Source organism: Bactrocera oleae, chromosome 2, assembly GCF_042242935.1.
Source record: "Bactrocera oleae isolate idBacOlea1 chromosome 2, idBacOlea1, whole genome shotgun sequence".
Lineage (NCBI taxonomy): Eukaryota > Metazoa > Arthropoda > Insecta > Diptera > Tephritidae > Bactrocera > Bactrocera oleae.
Genome location: NC_091536.1, coordinates 83684175 through 83701293, shown reverse-complemented (window position 1 = coordinate 83701293; position 17119 = coordinate 83684175). Strand labels below are relative to the sequence as shown.

Sequence of the window (17119 nt, the reverse complement as noted above, 5' to 3'; positions counted from 1 at the left end):
CGTTTTTTTTCGAGGCGAGGGTGTTCAGCACACTGTAACTCATGTGATACACAATATTTTTAGCTTAAGTTAATATTTGTACTGTCGAAATATATGTCAATAAATTCTTATAAATTTCAAACACTATTTCTTCGTGAAATTGTGCAAAAATTAGCCGTACAACAAGGCGAATGACACGAAACATACCAGGTTATACCCAGTAACGGCCTGTATTTAAGGGATTTTTCAGGATATTTTTTCTACGACTATTTATTGGTATATATACCATCAAGAAATTCTCGTTTCTATTGCATGGATATATTTGAGAAGGTGCATATTGCCTTACGTTGTATATAAAGGCCATCTACCACAGTATGGAAAGCAGCAGGTGATAACAGTATGCTGAGACATGTTGGATCAGTTTTGAGGATCAGAGCTTACTGCTGACAACATTTCAAACTGAAAAGTAGCACTTTACCTTTATTCTTTCATGAAATATTTATTATCATTCTGACCATTTTTTCGTGCTCTGCAGTGTCTTCTCAACACTCATAGTAATATATTTAAATTTTTTCTTTAAAGTTTTTATGTTTTTTATTATGTTTCTAGATTGTTTGACATTTGGCTTGAATGGGCATTTATATTTTAGATTAGGTTATACTGGCTGGTTGCCATGCCATACATAGATCTACTGCTTCTTTGCAAAGACAGATGGAGGTTCAGTTTAATTCGAGTTGGAAGTATTCATCATAGAAGACGTCAACGTTTTTCGCGAAGTTTTAAATGGAATTGTTATCTAATTTTGATACTTTATCTAGTACCTTGAGTTGCGAGGATCCTAGATACTTAAGATGAGACATGTAGAGAAGTTGTTCCAGCGTCTCTTTCAGCCCTACACTTTCTGCATGTGTCATCGTTACTAATACCCATTCGGCTCGCTGTTGTGACCGAGTCTTTTCGAGATCGTGTGAGATACTGCATACCTTTAAGGCATTCCATCTCATCCTGATCCGTCTGTCAGCCCAAATAAAACAGTTGTTTGCACTTAAGCATATGCCAACTCGCACTGCTATTAATATAAACATAACTGTATGTGTGTATATACTTATAAAATTACACAGAAATCAATTTATGCTATCAATAAAATAACGGTATATTCATTGTTCACTTCTAAGAGCAAACCAATTTGCTGATTAAATTTTTAACTACAAATTTTTCATGTCAGCTATACCATATTTAAATTACCTTACTCTTTCTTCGCTTGATTACGCTTCAGCAGGCAACAACAAATATTCGCATGTACTCTCGAGCTAAGTGGGTATGAAACAGGTCAACAATAAGCTGGCCAATACAGGCATCGTGTTTAATAAAAATTTACACGCAAACACACACACACACATACATAGACAAGTCAACAGATTCAGCGCAAGGATGATACACTTCATAAGGATACAGCAACGGAATTTCAATATTGATTGTAAAATTTTATTTTATTTTATTTTTCTACTTCATTACAAGTGCCCATTCACACACACAAGCGGCTATGCAAACGTCAAGGTTCACAAGTGCAAGGGGGTGAGAGAGAGAAACAGAGACAGTATGTGGGTCCGTCAATGCGCCTTTGTATGTGCTAGGATAACGCAATATTGCAAGCTGCAAGTGTTGCTTTCAAGTTTCCAAGGGTATTGTATACATACATACATACAAGTACATATGTATACAATAAAAGCGGACTTAAAAAGGAGGGTACAAGTATGGATATTTTACAACTATACATATACATACGTGCTAATGTAGCTATTAATTGTGTATATAAGTACACACTTTATTTTGATTTACATACATACATGTTAAAATAGACCATGTAGGAAGAATTTTACTAAGCAATTCATAGTTTTTATTTGGTGTACAAATTAACATTCTTATGCAAAGAATTAATAAATATTGTATTATAGGCATAATATAACAAATAAGCATATATAGTGTAGGCGATTTTTTGGTATTATATGTTTCAATATATGTACATATATATGTACCTAAACCTACATATTTATGTAGGTGCAGCATTTGCTTTAAATTGTAACGACTATAACACACCATATAAATAATCTCTTTGTGGGGTAAATTAAAGCAACAAAATTAATTTTATTAACAGCAGCGCAGTGATTTTTTAACTGACCCTCAAGAAAGCCAATGTCATATACTAACATACGAAAGCATACATATATGTTATGTACATACGAATATCTACGGAGTTGTATGCACACTTGCTGCAAGGAATGATGACAATGGGTCAGCCCAGTTGGATGCTATGCTATCGTAAGCAATAAAATTTGCTCCTATATGCCAGTTTACGGAGTTAAATGCATTAACCGTGGCGTATGTACTATTTTGAAAACATAAAAGTGCTTCAAGCTAAATGCGCAACAGTTGAAAGTTCAAGTTGCTAGTTGGTTAATGGAATAATTTGAACAGTTGCACTTGGAAGCGAAAAACAAAAAATGGACACAGAGTTGCATCTAAAATTAATATTCCACATTTTTAGATTACGAAAAATGAAGTTTTATAAAAATATATCTAAAGCGCGTGAACCGTCTGTCTTATTATCACTAAATCTACTTTAAATGTGTTAGAAAATGTACCAAAAAATAATACTTAATTTAAAAATGTTGTTTGAATTTAATCACTTTATATATGTGTAGTCACACAAGAGCTAACTAGTGCTAATTGTAATAGATTATGCTTTGGGGAATCAGTTCAAACTATTATTTTGAATCAACTCCGGCTTTCTTGCTAACATTTTATGTTATGGGGTTTATGATTTGCGATTTTTGCAGATGTAACAATGTATATTCCTTGCTTGTAATTTATTATTCTGCCCATTTCATAGTAGTATCACAGTATTTGAGTACAACGACTTCAGACTGAACTGTACTGTTATTATATTTCAGTAGATATATTATTGATTGGTTGTATGCAGACTAACACTTACTAATCTATTAATCACATCATATCAACCTTTTTATTAACCTACGAACACTAATTGATATATCTCTTATTATTTATTGAAATACCGTCATGTAGTCTGGCCTCACTTTCATTTTGAGGGTATTTTGAGACATCCAGTAATCAGCAAAAAAAAAATTGTAGACAAAATGAGCACTACAGGTTATTTAAGAACCCTTGTCAATTTTGATTAACGAAGTGGCCTTTTCACAGCGGATTACCTACATTCATAAAAATGGAATATTTTCTCATTTTGTAATTGATAACCTTAAAATAAAATTTTAATATAAAATAGATTATATTGAAATTAAAATAAAATATTTCTTGTGCATACCTGGTATGGGCCCACATACTCGGGGTATTATTTCTAAGATCGCCGAACAAGACGGGTCTTCGAAACATAACTGGCGCGCCAAAATACAATTGAGTATAGCGGACGCAACTTTTATGTTAGAACCTGCAATTAGAAGAAAACAAAAATTTAATAAAAACAGTTTCAATCAATACAGTTTGCAAGAATGTACGTATGTATGTACATGATAGTAGTACTCGCATGTTATAATCAATGTGCTAATAGGGCTCTACAAAGTTTCAGATTCAGAGCCGACGATCGGAACTAGTATAAATAAACTATAAGTATTGTTCACGAGATTTTTGCTTGCTTGTAAGATTACCTAAAAGATACTTATAAAGAGTAAAAGACGCAGAGCACAATACGCCTTATCACCGTAATATTTTTCTTTATAATTCAATTAGAAAAATTAAATAAAAACTTTAAATAACGGAAGGGATGTGAAATTTGTTGTTCTGTCAAAGTCATGGAAAAAGAAGAAGAACCTTCGCATTCACAATTATTTAACAAACTTGAAACCAGAGAATGTAGATTATATATTATATATATAATATATATTTTACATTCTCTGTTGAAACTTAACTCAAATGAATGAGTATTATCTTAACACTTGCGGTATAACCTAAAAATATATTATTTTTTATATTAGCGTTGTTGCAATAATATTTTAAAATCATTTTCGCGATTTAAAACAAAAAATATCCAAATGGTTTTTTATATACAAAATGCAAAAATTGTGTTAGCTACACCCTGTTAGTTAAGTTGCAAACCGTGCGCATTGTCATTATTTTTATTTTGTTGCGCAGGCAATCAGAGAACGTATATCATATATAATATACGTTCTCTGAGGTAACATCCATGCCGACGTCGACGTCGACAGCGACGTCGTACACTTATTGACAATCTGCAAAATCAGCTGTGCACTGGAATATTTATTTACTTTTATTTCGTGATAAAAGTGAATTTTACGTAAAAGTTTAATTTAAAAATTTTATTTAAAACTGCCAAAATCTGTGTATAAAATGGAACTCGATCCGGATATTGTTAAAGAATTTGAAAATCTCGAAGTGTCTACTGAAAAACCAACTGAAGAGCAATTACGTGAGTTCGACGCAGATGCGCCATTGCAGGCACCAGCCAAAACGCTACATCCCACTTATTCGACGATACCGAAATTTTTTCATGCGCCACCGCCACAAAACAATGCATTGCGTCAAAATCTGCGCAAAGAAGCACATTCCCTCTTTCTACAGAAACGCTCACAAGAATTGCTGGATAACGATGAGCTCGGCGCTTTGTGGACTTTGCTGGAGAAACATTGCACGCAAGTGACGCCTGTGGGACAACAACTCATCAGTTATGATGACTACCAAAAGTTGCTCGAGGCAGTGAGCACAAAATGTCGCAAGTATTTGACTGCACGTTTGTATGCCAAATTGCAGTGCCATTCCATGTATCCAGGTAATTGGCCGCAAGGCGCCTTGTGTACGAATGTGTGTGCGATTTTTGATGTGCCTAACAAATGAATACGAAATTTTGCAGGTAAAGTTGAAATCGTTTCCATCTTCAACTATACAATGCGTAAGGTGTGGCTAACCCAGGGTCGCATTGGCTTGTCGCTCTACGATGAAATCGGCCAAGGCTACCTGCGCGAAATCGACATGGAGAACTATATTATTGACATTATACCGACATTAACACAAATCAGCAGTTGCGTGCAACCTTCTTTTCAGAGTTTCTATGTCTGCACGGTGGTGAAAAAGTTTTTCTTCTTTCTGGACCCATTGCATACAGGACGTATACGCATACGAGATATACTGGCGTCGGGTCTGCTCACCGAATTGTTAGAATTGCGCGATGAGGAAACGCCGAAAGACTCGCAAGAACAAAATTGGTTTTCCATGCCGTCAGTGCTAACTGTTTATGGCAATTATTTAAATTTGGATAAAGACCACAATGGCATGTTGAGCAAGCAAGAGCTGGCCGGTTACGGTTCCGGTACATTGACTTCAGTCTTTCTAGATCGCGTTTTCGATGAGTGCCGCACCTTTGATGGCGAAATGGATTATAAAACTTTTCTTGATTTTGTTTTGGCGCTCGACAATAGACACGAGCCACAATCGCTGCATTATCTATTTCGCATACTGGATGTGCAACACAAAGGCTACTTGACGGTGCAGACGCTGCACTATTTCTTCAAAGGTATACAAGAGCAAATAAATGCGGTTAATGCGGAAGCGGTGAATTTTGAAGATTTGAAAGACGAAATATTCGATATGGTTAAGTCAAAAGACCCATATAAAATTACGCTGCAGGATTTAATCAATTGGTAAATAGTGTGGGTTGGTGTGTGTGTGTGTGCGCGCTTGTGGCAAATACTTACATAGCCTCTGGTTGGCGCAATAGCACATTTTCATCATTTATTAATTAAACTTTAGTGTTTCTAACATTTATTCCAATTTTCATTGTCATTGCAGTGGCCAAGCGGAAACTGTCGTCTCCATCCTCATAGAATTTCACAAATTCTGGGCATACGAAAATCGTGAGGATGGCTCACATAACGTTTAGTTTCGACGCATTCAAATCGAAACTTAATTATAAGCCAAGGATATTACGTAAATCGACTTTAGATTAGGGCGATGCAGACAGAACAGTTGAAAGGCAAAGCAATCAACATTAGCACCGAATTGTGCCGCTTGAACAATAAGACTTTGAATATGTAATGTGCTGCCATTATTAGGATATTCATTAAGCAGTTAATAAGTATCGAAAAGGTGAAGCTGCGACGTTTACTCTTTAGCGATTAAGTTTATGTATACAAGAACAACAATGAACATTCCAACAAAACGCTACGCAGAATTATTTATATGTAAGTATGTGTTTGTTTGTAGTTTTGTTGATATTGTAGCTGCGACAACGATTAGCCAGGGCCACCGTTTTACCGTCTTGACGCAGTGTAAAGCGAAGTGTGGCGATAGGCAGTAGCAGCGATGAAACTAGATTTTTCATAAGTTAAAATTAGAATCTTGTGTCATTGCGTTTTTAGTTTTATTTTTTAATTTAATGCTCTGTAAATGAACATTTTGACTATCAAGTAGTTTTAGTCTTACTATGTTTTGAAGTACTTAAGTGTTGGTGTATGCGCGGCTGATCCAAATCCATGCATAACAATAGCGCCTATCTTTTACCCGTAAGTAAGATGTTAATTCTAGAACTGTTATACGATTAATGCATAAGTATTAAACTTTTAGTGCAAATTTTAAATTAATTGTAAATAGTTTTTAATCACTTTACATTTTAAATATACACAAGTATTTATATTAAAATTAGAATAGTTTTCTGGTAATAAAAAATCGTTACATCCATAGTACGTACTTAAATACAATTCAAAAATATATCGCCTGACCTACACCTGGGTTGCAATATTGTTTATTGTAATCAAGAAAATCTTATTTAAAAATAATTTTTAAATTTCTAATCAAAATACCGCATTGAAAAACTAGAAATGAATTTTTAATTGCAAATACCGTATTGAAAAATTAAATAAAAATGTTAGTTCCAAGCTTATAATTAAAGATTAAATTAAAAAAAATTGTTTGTGAATTTAAATTTTTTTCGTGCTGCGTACTTTGTATTCTACTATTTTGGTTATTTTAGAGCTCTCAAAGAGCCATCGGCAAACTAACACAAAGATTGTCATCTTCACAGCGTTTCTCGAAACTATTTGGTGAATGTTTTCTGACTTTGCAACAATTACAACAACGTCGCTACCTCTCAATAACCAGATCGATCGTTCTAAGCAACCTGACTCTCATCCTAGCTTTATGTACTGTTGGAGAAAAAGTGAGTTTGCTGGTACAATAACAACAGCATGAATAAAATATAATTTTAGACTAAATTTCGAATCCAACTTCGCCAAATAAGTTGAGTTTATGATAGTTATAGTTTAATGGTTTCTGTTTTCCATCAAAAATCAAAGCATACTGATTTCTATCTCAATTCAATCTTTCTGCACCAGCTTGATTTGCCTCTTTTGTTTCCATTATATATATATAGCAAAAATTAAAGATATCGATTGACTCGCACGAAAGGTAAGTTAGAATGAAACCTGAGAAAGTGAAAACATATAACATGTTTCAGTTCTGCGCTTCATGGGTTTGCAGATACCGTACACAAACGTCAATCCAAAAAAAAAGTTAATCGAGATCCAACGACATTATGGAAGCAAAACTTTGCACAAATAAGACCTTTAAGCTATATCACGTCTAAAAATTGTCGAAATCGCAGCATGAATTTTCAAGCCCTCAGTTACCGAATACATAGACCCCAGTGCCCATGGCTAAGTTTTTACCAAAAATATTGGTCAATCTGTGAGATATACTAATGCAATTCAGAGTGCATCTTTTTGTGACAATAATGTGATCTGGTGTCGAAAAAGGTTAAAATCGGGTCAATAGTTCCCCTATCGACCATATGCCTAACATAAAAATGTTTTAACTTGCATATTTTATTTCATTTAAGTTAAGGAAGTCGCGAATTTATTTAGGAATCCTCTTTAGTCTACTATATATTTATGTCGTACGTAAATATTTCACATTTTACAATGCCTTATTGTAAACGCCAAAATGCAAATCCTATCTCTCTGGGGTTTTATGAATATTTGCAAGAAATTTCTCGTAACTGCATTTTTTCGGCTGAATTTTTTATAGAAAATTAACAATTCTCTTGTGCATTTGTCATTTGAGCCTTTTGAAACTTTAATTATCAATTTTTTATTTCGCGCGAAAAGCAAATTTTGTTCTAATGCATGACCATTGAAGTTAGTTGCACGAGCACACAAAAACAAAAAAAAAATACTAATCACGAAACCATTTTTGTACAAAGTAACAACCATTGTACCTATGTACGTATGTAAATGCAGACCTCCGCGGACAAAAAATAAAAACCGTTTTTCACTGCAAACGCCAACACACACAACACACGAGAGAATGTGCTGATAAGTGAACCGCACGTCTGCACCGCAACGGAGCATACCATCACTCGCAAACATTTATAAAACATTCATTTTTCAACTTTATTTTTTCGGCAGGTGCCGCACATACTTACATAAATACATATGTATATATGTACAGACAGACAAAAGGTGCGCTTGTATAAAAGGTGTGCAAATCAACTGGTCGCGAACCGCTGTCCACTGTCCACCCTCACCAACCTTAACTGTCCGCCTTTCATTTCGTTTCGGCATTCAGTCACACACACATGACACACTGTTCATTTTCTCCTTCGCCGCTCGCGTGCTTTGGCTGCTTGCTGCTGGTTGGTTGGACGGCTGGCGCTTGGTTGGCTCTTTGACAGGTCTGTCCGGCTGTCTGCTCGGTTAGCTTGTTGTCTGTGCTGTCGTTTGGCATTTGTCAGCGTGGAGGCGAACGCACTCGGGTTTTATCTGCTGCTTTTCGCATGGCCTACATATGTATGAATGTATGTATGTGTGTGTGTGTGTTTCTGCACTTCTGCGCCAAACTTTCATTTGCAACGGCATCCAGCATATGCATTAACAACTTCTGTTGGCCCAACTCAAGCCCGGCGGAATTATAGCTAAAGTTTGAATCCTCAAGGATTTCCGCTTTTGCATAACTAAAATGTGCGCACACACTCGTGCATACAGAAAAACTCGAAATTTATTCACAACAAACAAATTGCAACTTTGCAGTTCACTTTTCAAATTTGTTCAGCATATTTGACTCGCCGCCGCCTCCCATCCTAATCACCTTTCCAGCATTGTAGCTCTCTCTGTGATTTGCATTTTTGGCGTGCTCATTATCGAAATGACCATTTGCCGATTATTTCTGCACATACAGACTCTCGAAGTTATTAGAAGTGTTTGTGGATCCAGCTAAGGTTTGGCTCAGTGCAATGCAACTTTATCGAATGTCGGCATTATAATTTTGCTCTAAGAACATATCAAAGAACAATGTAACAGAGTATCTTTGTGCCTATAATGGATCAAATCAGAAGCAAATTCACCTTAGCCTCTATATAACTGGAACTTTTGGGTAGTGCTGCCTTTGAAGAGAGTGAAGTTATGTTATAGGGAGGTGCGAGAATTGCAACTTGCAAAAAATGATTCACGACGCAAAACTTTAAAATTTTATATTTGGAGAAGTCTTCTTCGATTTTATGGGTTGTTATAGGCAGATTATTAACGGTGCTAAACAACGTTCGAAATTGAATTAAAGTCTATTTTTCATTTAGTTTACATCGAGACTAATCAGACTCCCCATAGTTGCATACAAGTAGCATTATTGTTGTTATAGTACTGGTATGTCCATAAAACACTACCTAAATAGTTTGGAGAAGTTGTCTTGCTCCCTTAGGTCAATTTATCGTTATATCGTGACCTAAATTTGTCGTGTTTTCTATCTAGAATACGTTTTGCAGAGCGATTACCAAGTGCGAGGTTACTTTTGGCTTTTGACTTCGTTAAAGCAATGAAAATTTCGCCGGAATTATGACCTAAAGCGAATGTTTCTAAAAGCTGACCCTGATTTATACCATTAATTTCATGATCCATTTATCACTAAAACAAAATTCATGCATATATAAGTATATACTTCAACTCACATTGAACTGGTTGGAGCTTGAGATTGAGATTGATATTGATTCAATTACAAAAGTTCGAAAAAGCTGTAAGCCTCTGCAACGTTCCATATGGTAATAAATACTCGTATAGTTCTAGCTCTTCGCACCACTGTGGAAAACCAAGCATTCTAGGTAGGTTTTCAAGTAAACCCTCTTATTCCTCTATCATCACACATTCAATATGAGACTATAAGATCTTTAAGATTTGAGAAATAAACCGGAAGAAGTAATGCTAAATCTACAAATATGTGTTAAGATTGGCTTTATTTGATCCCTACACAGATCCGACTTCTTGACATAGTAGATGCCTCAGATAAATCAAAGTAATTACAATTGTGATCGGCAACGATTATAATATCCTCACTGCTTTCAACGACCTAAGGTCCTACAAAAGACTATTCGTTTAATGACTTACAAGCCAAAATGTCCAACAAACACTTTAAAACTTTCATAAAAAGCAAAATAAAAATCACTTCGGCTTTTATCGAAATTGGACTCAGATATTTTGTCTCCTTCCTCCCAAAGGCTACGCAGTTGGCGCTGTTGTTGTTGTGTTGTGGCATGCGGTTTTGTACTCTCGGTTAGTTATTCGGGTTGTTGCTTGTTTTATGAGCGTGTATAACAAATCCACATGAGTCAGCCGATATGATGAGCATAAGCGGGTTAAAGTCAAAGGGGGATGTGTTTGAGAGTGTTTGGGGCAACAGCTGTGGGATCGGCTATGAGGCAGCTACGAAACATTAGTTTGTAAATGTTAAAGTCGTTATTATTGTGGTTGCTCACAACAGATGAGTTTTAACTAGCGTCGTTGTTGTTACTATTTTTGTTGTAAACTCTAGCAGTTTTCATTTTCGCTGTGGATTTTTATTTTTGTATTTGTAATCTATTTGCTTTAGTGTTTGAGCCGAGTCATGGTATTTAGCAAAAGTAGTGAAATTTGACTTGTTAAGCATTATGGCGGGGCTTAATAGCTTCCTGTGTTGTGAATTGTGGAGAAGAGGTTGCAAAAAAAAAAAAAGAACTTATGACCAAATTTGTTGTGTGTGTGTGTCAGAGAAAATGGGTGTGGGAGTAAAACTTTGTAGACGTGGTGGCGGTCGCGAATGCAAATTGAAGTTATCTTCTTTTTAGTTTATATTATCGATCTGAAAGTTATATCTATGCAAAGTCGATGAATGTTCTGAAAAAATTGCAGCCCTACTTGTATTACTATTAAATCATATATAGTTTGGTTTACCTAACGGTTCTTTGTAATACCTAAAAGTAATCGAGATCGATATAGAGTTAAATATATATATGTATGTATATATGTTTGAGCTGTATGAGCAGGATAGTGTAACGAGTTGAAATCCGGGTGATAGTATGCCTGTCCCTCTCCGTGCAAGCTGTAACTTGACCAGTCTTAATTATACATTACTAATTTATTACTGAAATTCCTAATTTCTCACGTAAATTTTAATAAAACAAAACTACTATAAATTATGCAAGCATTATAAAATATATGGAGTTATTAACTACAAGAACAAACAAATCGACCTTCACCGGTGTAAGAAATAAAGAACGAGTATTGCACAAAACTCATTATACAACTGTTAGTTTTATTTTTAACTCCACCAACCCCATTTTGGTTCTCTCAAAGCACTAACCTCACATTTAAACAAAAAAAAAAAACATGTTCATCTTGTCCATACCACTTCATCCTTCTTTCATTTGTATTTACATTTTAGTTACAATTTCGTTTCGATTACCATTACAGGCAGTTGGTCTCTTATTCCATTCCACATTACTTTCACATTGCGATTTTTGCTGCTGCCGCTTCACCACGCTCATTGTGCCAGCACATCACTGTTATAGTTTTTATTAGGTTTCGTTCTCTTTTTACATTTCATTTCCGTTATTATTGCGCAATACTTGTATCGTTTGCCTTCATTTGTGGAAAGGAAAATGCTTTAATAAATTATTACCACACTAGAAAGCGAATTTCAGCCAACTCACAAACGAACACCGCCACCATTACCAAAGGCCGGCTAACCCGATCGAACGCTTTCGGTGCGCAAATACGAGCAACGAAAACAGAAGAAACGCGGAAACAGAAAAAAGCTGCACAAAATCAACAACAGCAGTTTGAATGTCCTTCCCTTCGTTTGCGACTGACTAAATGAAGTGTGGCGCGTGGAGCTGCACAATCGCGGTAGCGCTGGGTTGGCGGCCAGCCGCAGCAGCGCCACGGGTAGCGTCAAAGTTTGGGTGAAAAGTTAAACCGGGGCACATTATTGCTCGAAAATCGGTGGCGGAGTAGGAAAACGGATCGTATTATACCCTTTCATGGCGATCCAAAAGTGTGGTTAACGGTGTATATGTATGCGTGTGAGTGTATGGCAACAGACAAAATGGCAGCTTTACAACTTCCGGCGGCTGCTAGTACTGCTGTTGCTTCCACAGCGCGCCAGCCAGCCAACAGCGTGCATTGGAATGAGAAATAAAGTGAAATGAGGCGCCACACACACACTCACTTGTACATAGCCGGACAGGCACTCACAGCGCTTCTTTTGACAGTGTCATTCGCGTGTATGATTTCGGCATGAGGAACCGAGCGGGCGATTTTAAATTGATGCACTTCCTCGCACAACCCAAAATAGCAAAACAACAAAATGCTGGCAACAGTGGCAGCAGTCGAGTAATTGGGACGGTACATACCAGCGGAAAAGGGCAATATAAAAAAAAAAAAAAACAATTGTTGAAAATGAAAATGAACAAACTAGAATTTTCGGTTTACCAGACAATTTGCACTTCGCCGCACGCGCAGCAGCGCAGTTCAACGTTCAACTATAAATTGTTTTATATGTGATTGTACACGCTTGTGATTTTTACTAATTTTTTTGTTTTTTAATTACTGTTATGTGCTTCACTTTCTTATTTTTTTCACTCCGAAATATTTCGGATGCTCACTTTTTCACTTCAATTATTATAGTTTATTTTATACTTGTACATTCCACAGCACAACAGTTGAGCAGATTGCGTGGCGGCGCTGACGGAGCGTGGTGTGGCGCTGTTGCAAAGCCAACTTTGCGGAAATGCACAAATAAAATATATATTTTACATTTGTTGAAAACTTTTGGCCTGCACTGTATAGTGACAACTTTTGCAGCGATGGCTACATGTATTCGTATCTTGTTGTTGCGGTAGTGATGTCGGTATTGGCTATATAAAATGGGGATTAAGTACGCGTATTCATCAAAAATAAAAGCAAGAGAATATCGTAAATTCAATGAAAAGCATTTATTTGTGATTATTTGGTGCGAAGCCAAATGTTGCGACGCACAATTGCAGCAAAACTCTTGCAGTGTGCATTTCAGTTTCTATTAAGAGTTATATATTTAGAGAACTTCAAAAATGCTCAAAATCGGCTTATAAATTTTCAGGCCCCCAGATATTTCCCGAAAATATCGGTCAATCTGTGGAATATACAAATGAAATTCAGAAAACGTTTTTCTATGATAATTGTCTATCCTTGAGCCGAAAGTTCGTTCGGTTTTTTTCTAAGAGATGGCGTTATTGTCCATAGTACTAGTGTTACGTGTCGCATCATGTCGAGTTTTTTGCCAATAGCGACGCAGCCTTCTACGAGAGGTGTACTTTTTACTTGACCTAATACTTCTACTAGTCGCCATTTACCAAATATACCAACCTCGGTTTGACTTTGTACCATATATACCGCTCAGGTATTTTAATAAAACTCGGAGAGCATCTTTTGTTGGTAACAATTGTTCATTGTACCAAGACACACTCATTTTTTTACTATAAATATATTGTGTGGATGATAACGCCGCCCCCAAGCCTCTGGTCGACTAATTTGACACTCAAATAATTAAAATATTCCATTCACCGTATCATATTTGTTGTCTAGTCCAGGTACTGTTTGTTTATTGCATTAGCTATTAGTTAGTAACGCCAGGTGTAACGGTTAATGGCAGCGAAAAAGCTGAAATCAGATAGTCTCTTAGCAACTAAGATCTTGAAGGGCTACGGTGGCAAGAATGCTGCACAGGATGCGAGCAGACTTTAGTAGGCCATGCAAGTGCTGAGCGGCGGAGAAGAAAGCATACCGGTGGTATCAAGGTACTTACACATTAAACTGGTATGGGTGTCTGGCAATAGTGGAATCGTCGGAAACTGCAAAGCCGGTGAGTTCGCTAGGAAGAGCAACCTTACCCAAATCCCATTAGGATGGAAACGAGCAGGTGTTCCCTGTCGTAGTGCACTCGGGCACTGAATTTATGGCCTCGCGCGTTCTTAATAAGCTTTGGTTATCAACCAGAGGGGAACGCAAAATATCCATGGTGTGCTAACTGGACACTATCCCTTTACTTTCTCCTTGACTTTCGCCAGATTATCAAGCTTGGCTGACATACTTTCTACGAACCCAGCCAAGGAGCTGGAGTTGATATAAGCCAGTTCAGTAATTTTGTGGCCGGCTCTAGGCGCTTTACAGATACATATACAACGGCCATTTTGGTCCGTACTTAGGAATTTGGGGCATCACAACGGACAATCGTCTCTGGTGAAATTGAAATTATTCGTGGTTTGACGAATAACAGCCTATTTACCTAACTTAACCTAACCTAACCTAACATAAAAAAATAAGTTTCTTTTCTAATAGTAGTCATTGTTCAATTTGGAGGCGGCCTAAAATTTCAGTTTTTTTTTATTCTTTTGCAGTTCTTGAAAATAATTAAGTAAACACAAAATTTGAACGATTTTAGCATTCGTTGCTTTACTTTTGCGCTTAAATGTAGGCAATTATTTTAATTTAAGCCAGTGGAATCATCATATCAAGCCTGAGTTAAAGAAATATGTACTGAGAAAGTGAGAACAGATAATTTGGTTTCTACGAATAAGCATGTTTTTCTAATATAAAATTTCACTGATACATATTTATATATATACATATACTCGTAGATGAAACCTTGGCTTTATACCTCAAAGTTAAGTCAACTCACCATTAAAGGGCTAAATTATTTTACATATAGTCTTAAAATAAGCCAAGGAATTACAACACGTGAATTCTCGTGCTTGTTTGCATTCACGAGTGTTAGTTATATACGCGTGCCAGAAAGAATACAAAACTGAATTCTCGTGTAGGAATATATGTATATATACATATCTATATTCGCATGGAGCGTCATATTTTTATTCATGGCGTTATATATTATATACAGCAAAAATAATAATTTCGAACAAATTGCATAAGCTATCATCATTAGGGGGGGTCACAAAAGTATTAGGCAGAGTTGGTTGGATTTTTTAACTCCAGCTTCCTTATATCTTCCTTTAGTTATATAATATATTATACTAGGCAAATTTGTGGGTATTTTTTCTCACAGCTGGACTTAAGTTTAACGTTGCCTGCAGAACCCATATAACATTAAATAAATGAATTTTCCACATAAGAGCAACATTTATAATCATACCAACTCTTTCACCTCTAGCATATTTTTGGTCAGATTTTAGCAAGTTCTGAAGTAAGGTGCACCCTAATGCACTTGTACAGGTATGAATATTGCATCTCTGTTTAAACAACTATAAACTCACACGTAAGCGTACATATATAAGTAGGCATATGATTTCACTGTCTGTCTTATACAAATAAAAATATAGGGTGCTTTTTAGGTAAACCACTTTTATTTCAATTAAAACATATATTTATATTTCGCCGATAACCTGCCAAACATTTGCAATAAAAAGAGATCTGGCGAAGTCAATTTATATGACCTCGACGGCCAACTGATTGGCTCAGTGCTTAGTAAGTTTGTCTGCTGCCCTAATCATCGACGATTTTAAAAAAGGCCCACACTTTTTTCATGCAAAATAAAAAAAAAAAAAGGTTATTTTTCCGAGAATCTGGCGAATCTTTTCAAGATATCAAAGTATTCTGAATATAAATCGAAACATATAAGCTTACTTTGACAGCTTGTTTGACAGCTATACATCTTGGAAATTGTATGCCTCTAAAAAATACCCTTTACCGCCTATGAATGTAAATAGTGTGTAAGCCCTTGCCGCTGCAGCAAAGCAAACCAATGCAATTGTCAGAATTTCAGACGAAAATTCCACAGATTTACTTTTCTTTTTTACACGCTTTTATATGCTTTTTTAATTCAACGGCGGCCACAGGATATACGAGTGTAACCACAACAAGCTTTGCCTACGGCCTGCATGGGCAAGGTTGGTGTTACGGCTGAGTGTTCATACATATACACCTATATATATGTGTGTACATGTATGTGTATTGGCATATGCATTTTTATTTGTATGCAATTCGTTTTCATCTCGCAAAACAATTTCCTTTTCATTTCGTTACGTAACATCGGTTGGCTACAACTATCACTACATGCAAACATTCATGCGCGTTCTATGTTGTAGGCTAGTGTGTGTGTACTAGGTGTTGGCGCCACGGCAAGGCCAAGCGCTGCATTTTTTTTTCTCTTTTTTCATTTCGAAATCATACCTTTGCTCTGTAAATTTTTTTAGTTTTGCAAAACTTTTTCACGCTGTGGTTCATACTGTTTGCTTACGCTCTACAGATATCGCCATGTGGTTAGCATACAGTGGCGGCTAACTTACGACTTAGCCTGCAGCTATGCTTTGGCGCTTTCATGCTTTCGCAAGAGCTATGTGAAGAATATGCAAATGCAAATCATAGCCGATTAGAGTGCAATTAAAGTGTCAGCTGTCGAAGCGGCTTGCGGAGCTTAGCGCTAAAAGTTATGAGCTTTGAAATAGTGGAAAAAGTAAGTGAATAGTGTGTGTGAAAATTGATGTGCTTTTGAAATCATCGCAGCTTTTAGCATGAATATTTAAAAGCAATTATTGAAATAATATTAAAATAAACGTATTTAATTTGTCAAGTTATTATTTTTGTTTCTAATTGAAATATATATGAGTTATTGAGGGAGTAACTAAGAGCTGCAACTCCAAGTACATATTCCGTAATATTGAGAATGTAATGTTGTAGAAAATTTTCCAATTTCAAAACGCTTGCTGTAGACTTTTTACTGTATGAGTGTTACGCTTTAGTAAAGGGTAGGAAGATTCTTAAACATTAACGATTTTGCAGTCGTACGAGTATTAGTAGGTAAGGAT

The 17119-nt window shown here is 36.1% G+C and overlaps 2 protein-coding genes across 7 annotated transcripts in view; one reads left to right on the top strand and one right to left on the bottom strand.

Moving 5' to 3' along the window:
- The window catches only part of Gfrl (Glial cell line-derived neurotrophic family receptor-like), a 226618-nt gene that overhangs the window by 69833 nt on the left and 139666 nt on the right, over nucleotides 1-17119 (bottom strand). For 3 of the 6 annotated variants that reach the window (XM_070105870.1, XM_070105872.1, XM_070105873.1), the window contains exon 3: nucleotides 3320-3442. In XM_070105870.1, the coding sequence (XP_069961971.1) occupies nucleotides 3320-3442 (123 nt within the window). The other 3 variants (XR_004976275.2, XM_070105871.1, XM_036361447.2) reach the window with 3 other exon arrangements.
- On the top strand, nucleotides 4230-6669 carry LOC106623437 (serine/threonine-protein phosphatase 2A regulatory subunit B'' subunit gamma). Its single transcript, XM_014242958.3, has 3 exons — nucleotides 4230-4798; nucleotides 4880-5666; nucleotides 5815-6669. Exons 1-3 carry the CDS (start codon nucleotides 4360-4362, stop codon nucleotides 5903-5905), a joined length of 1317 nt encoding a protein of 438 aa, XP_014098433.1. The 5' UTR covers nucleotides 4230-4359; the 3' UTR covers nucleotides 5906-6669.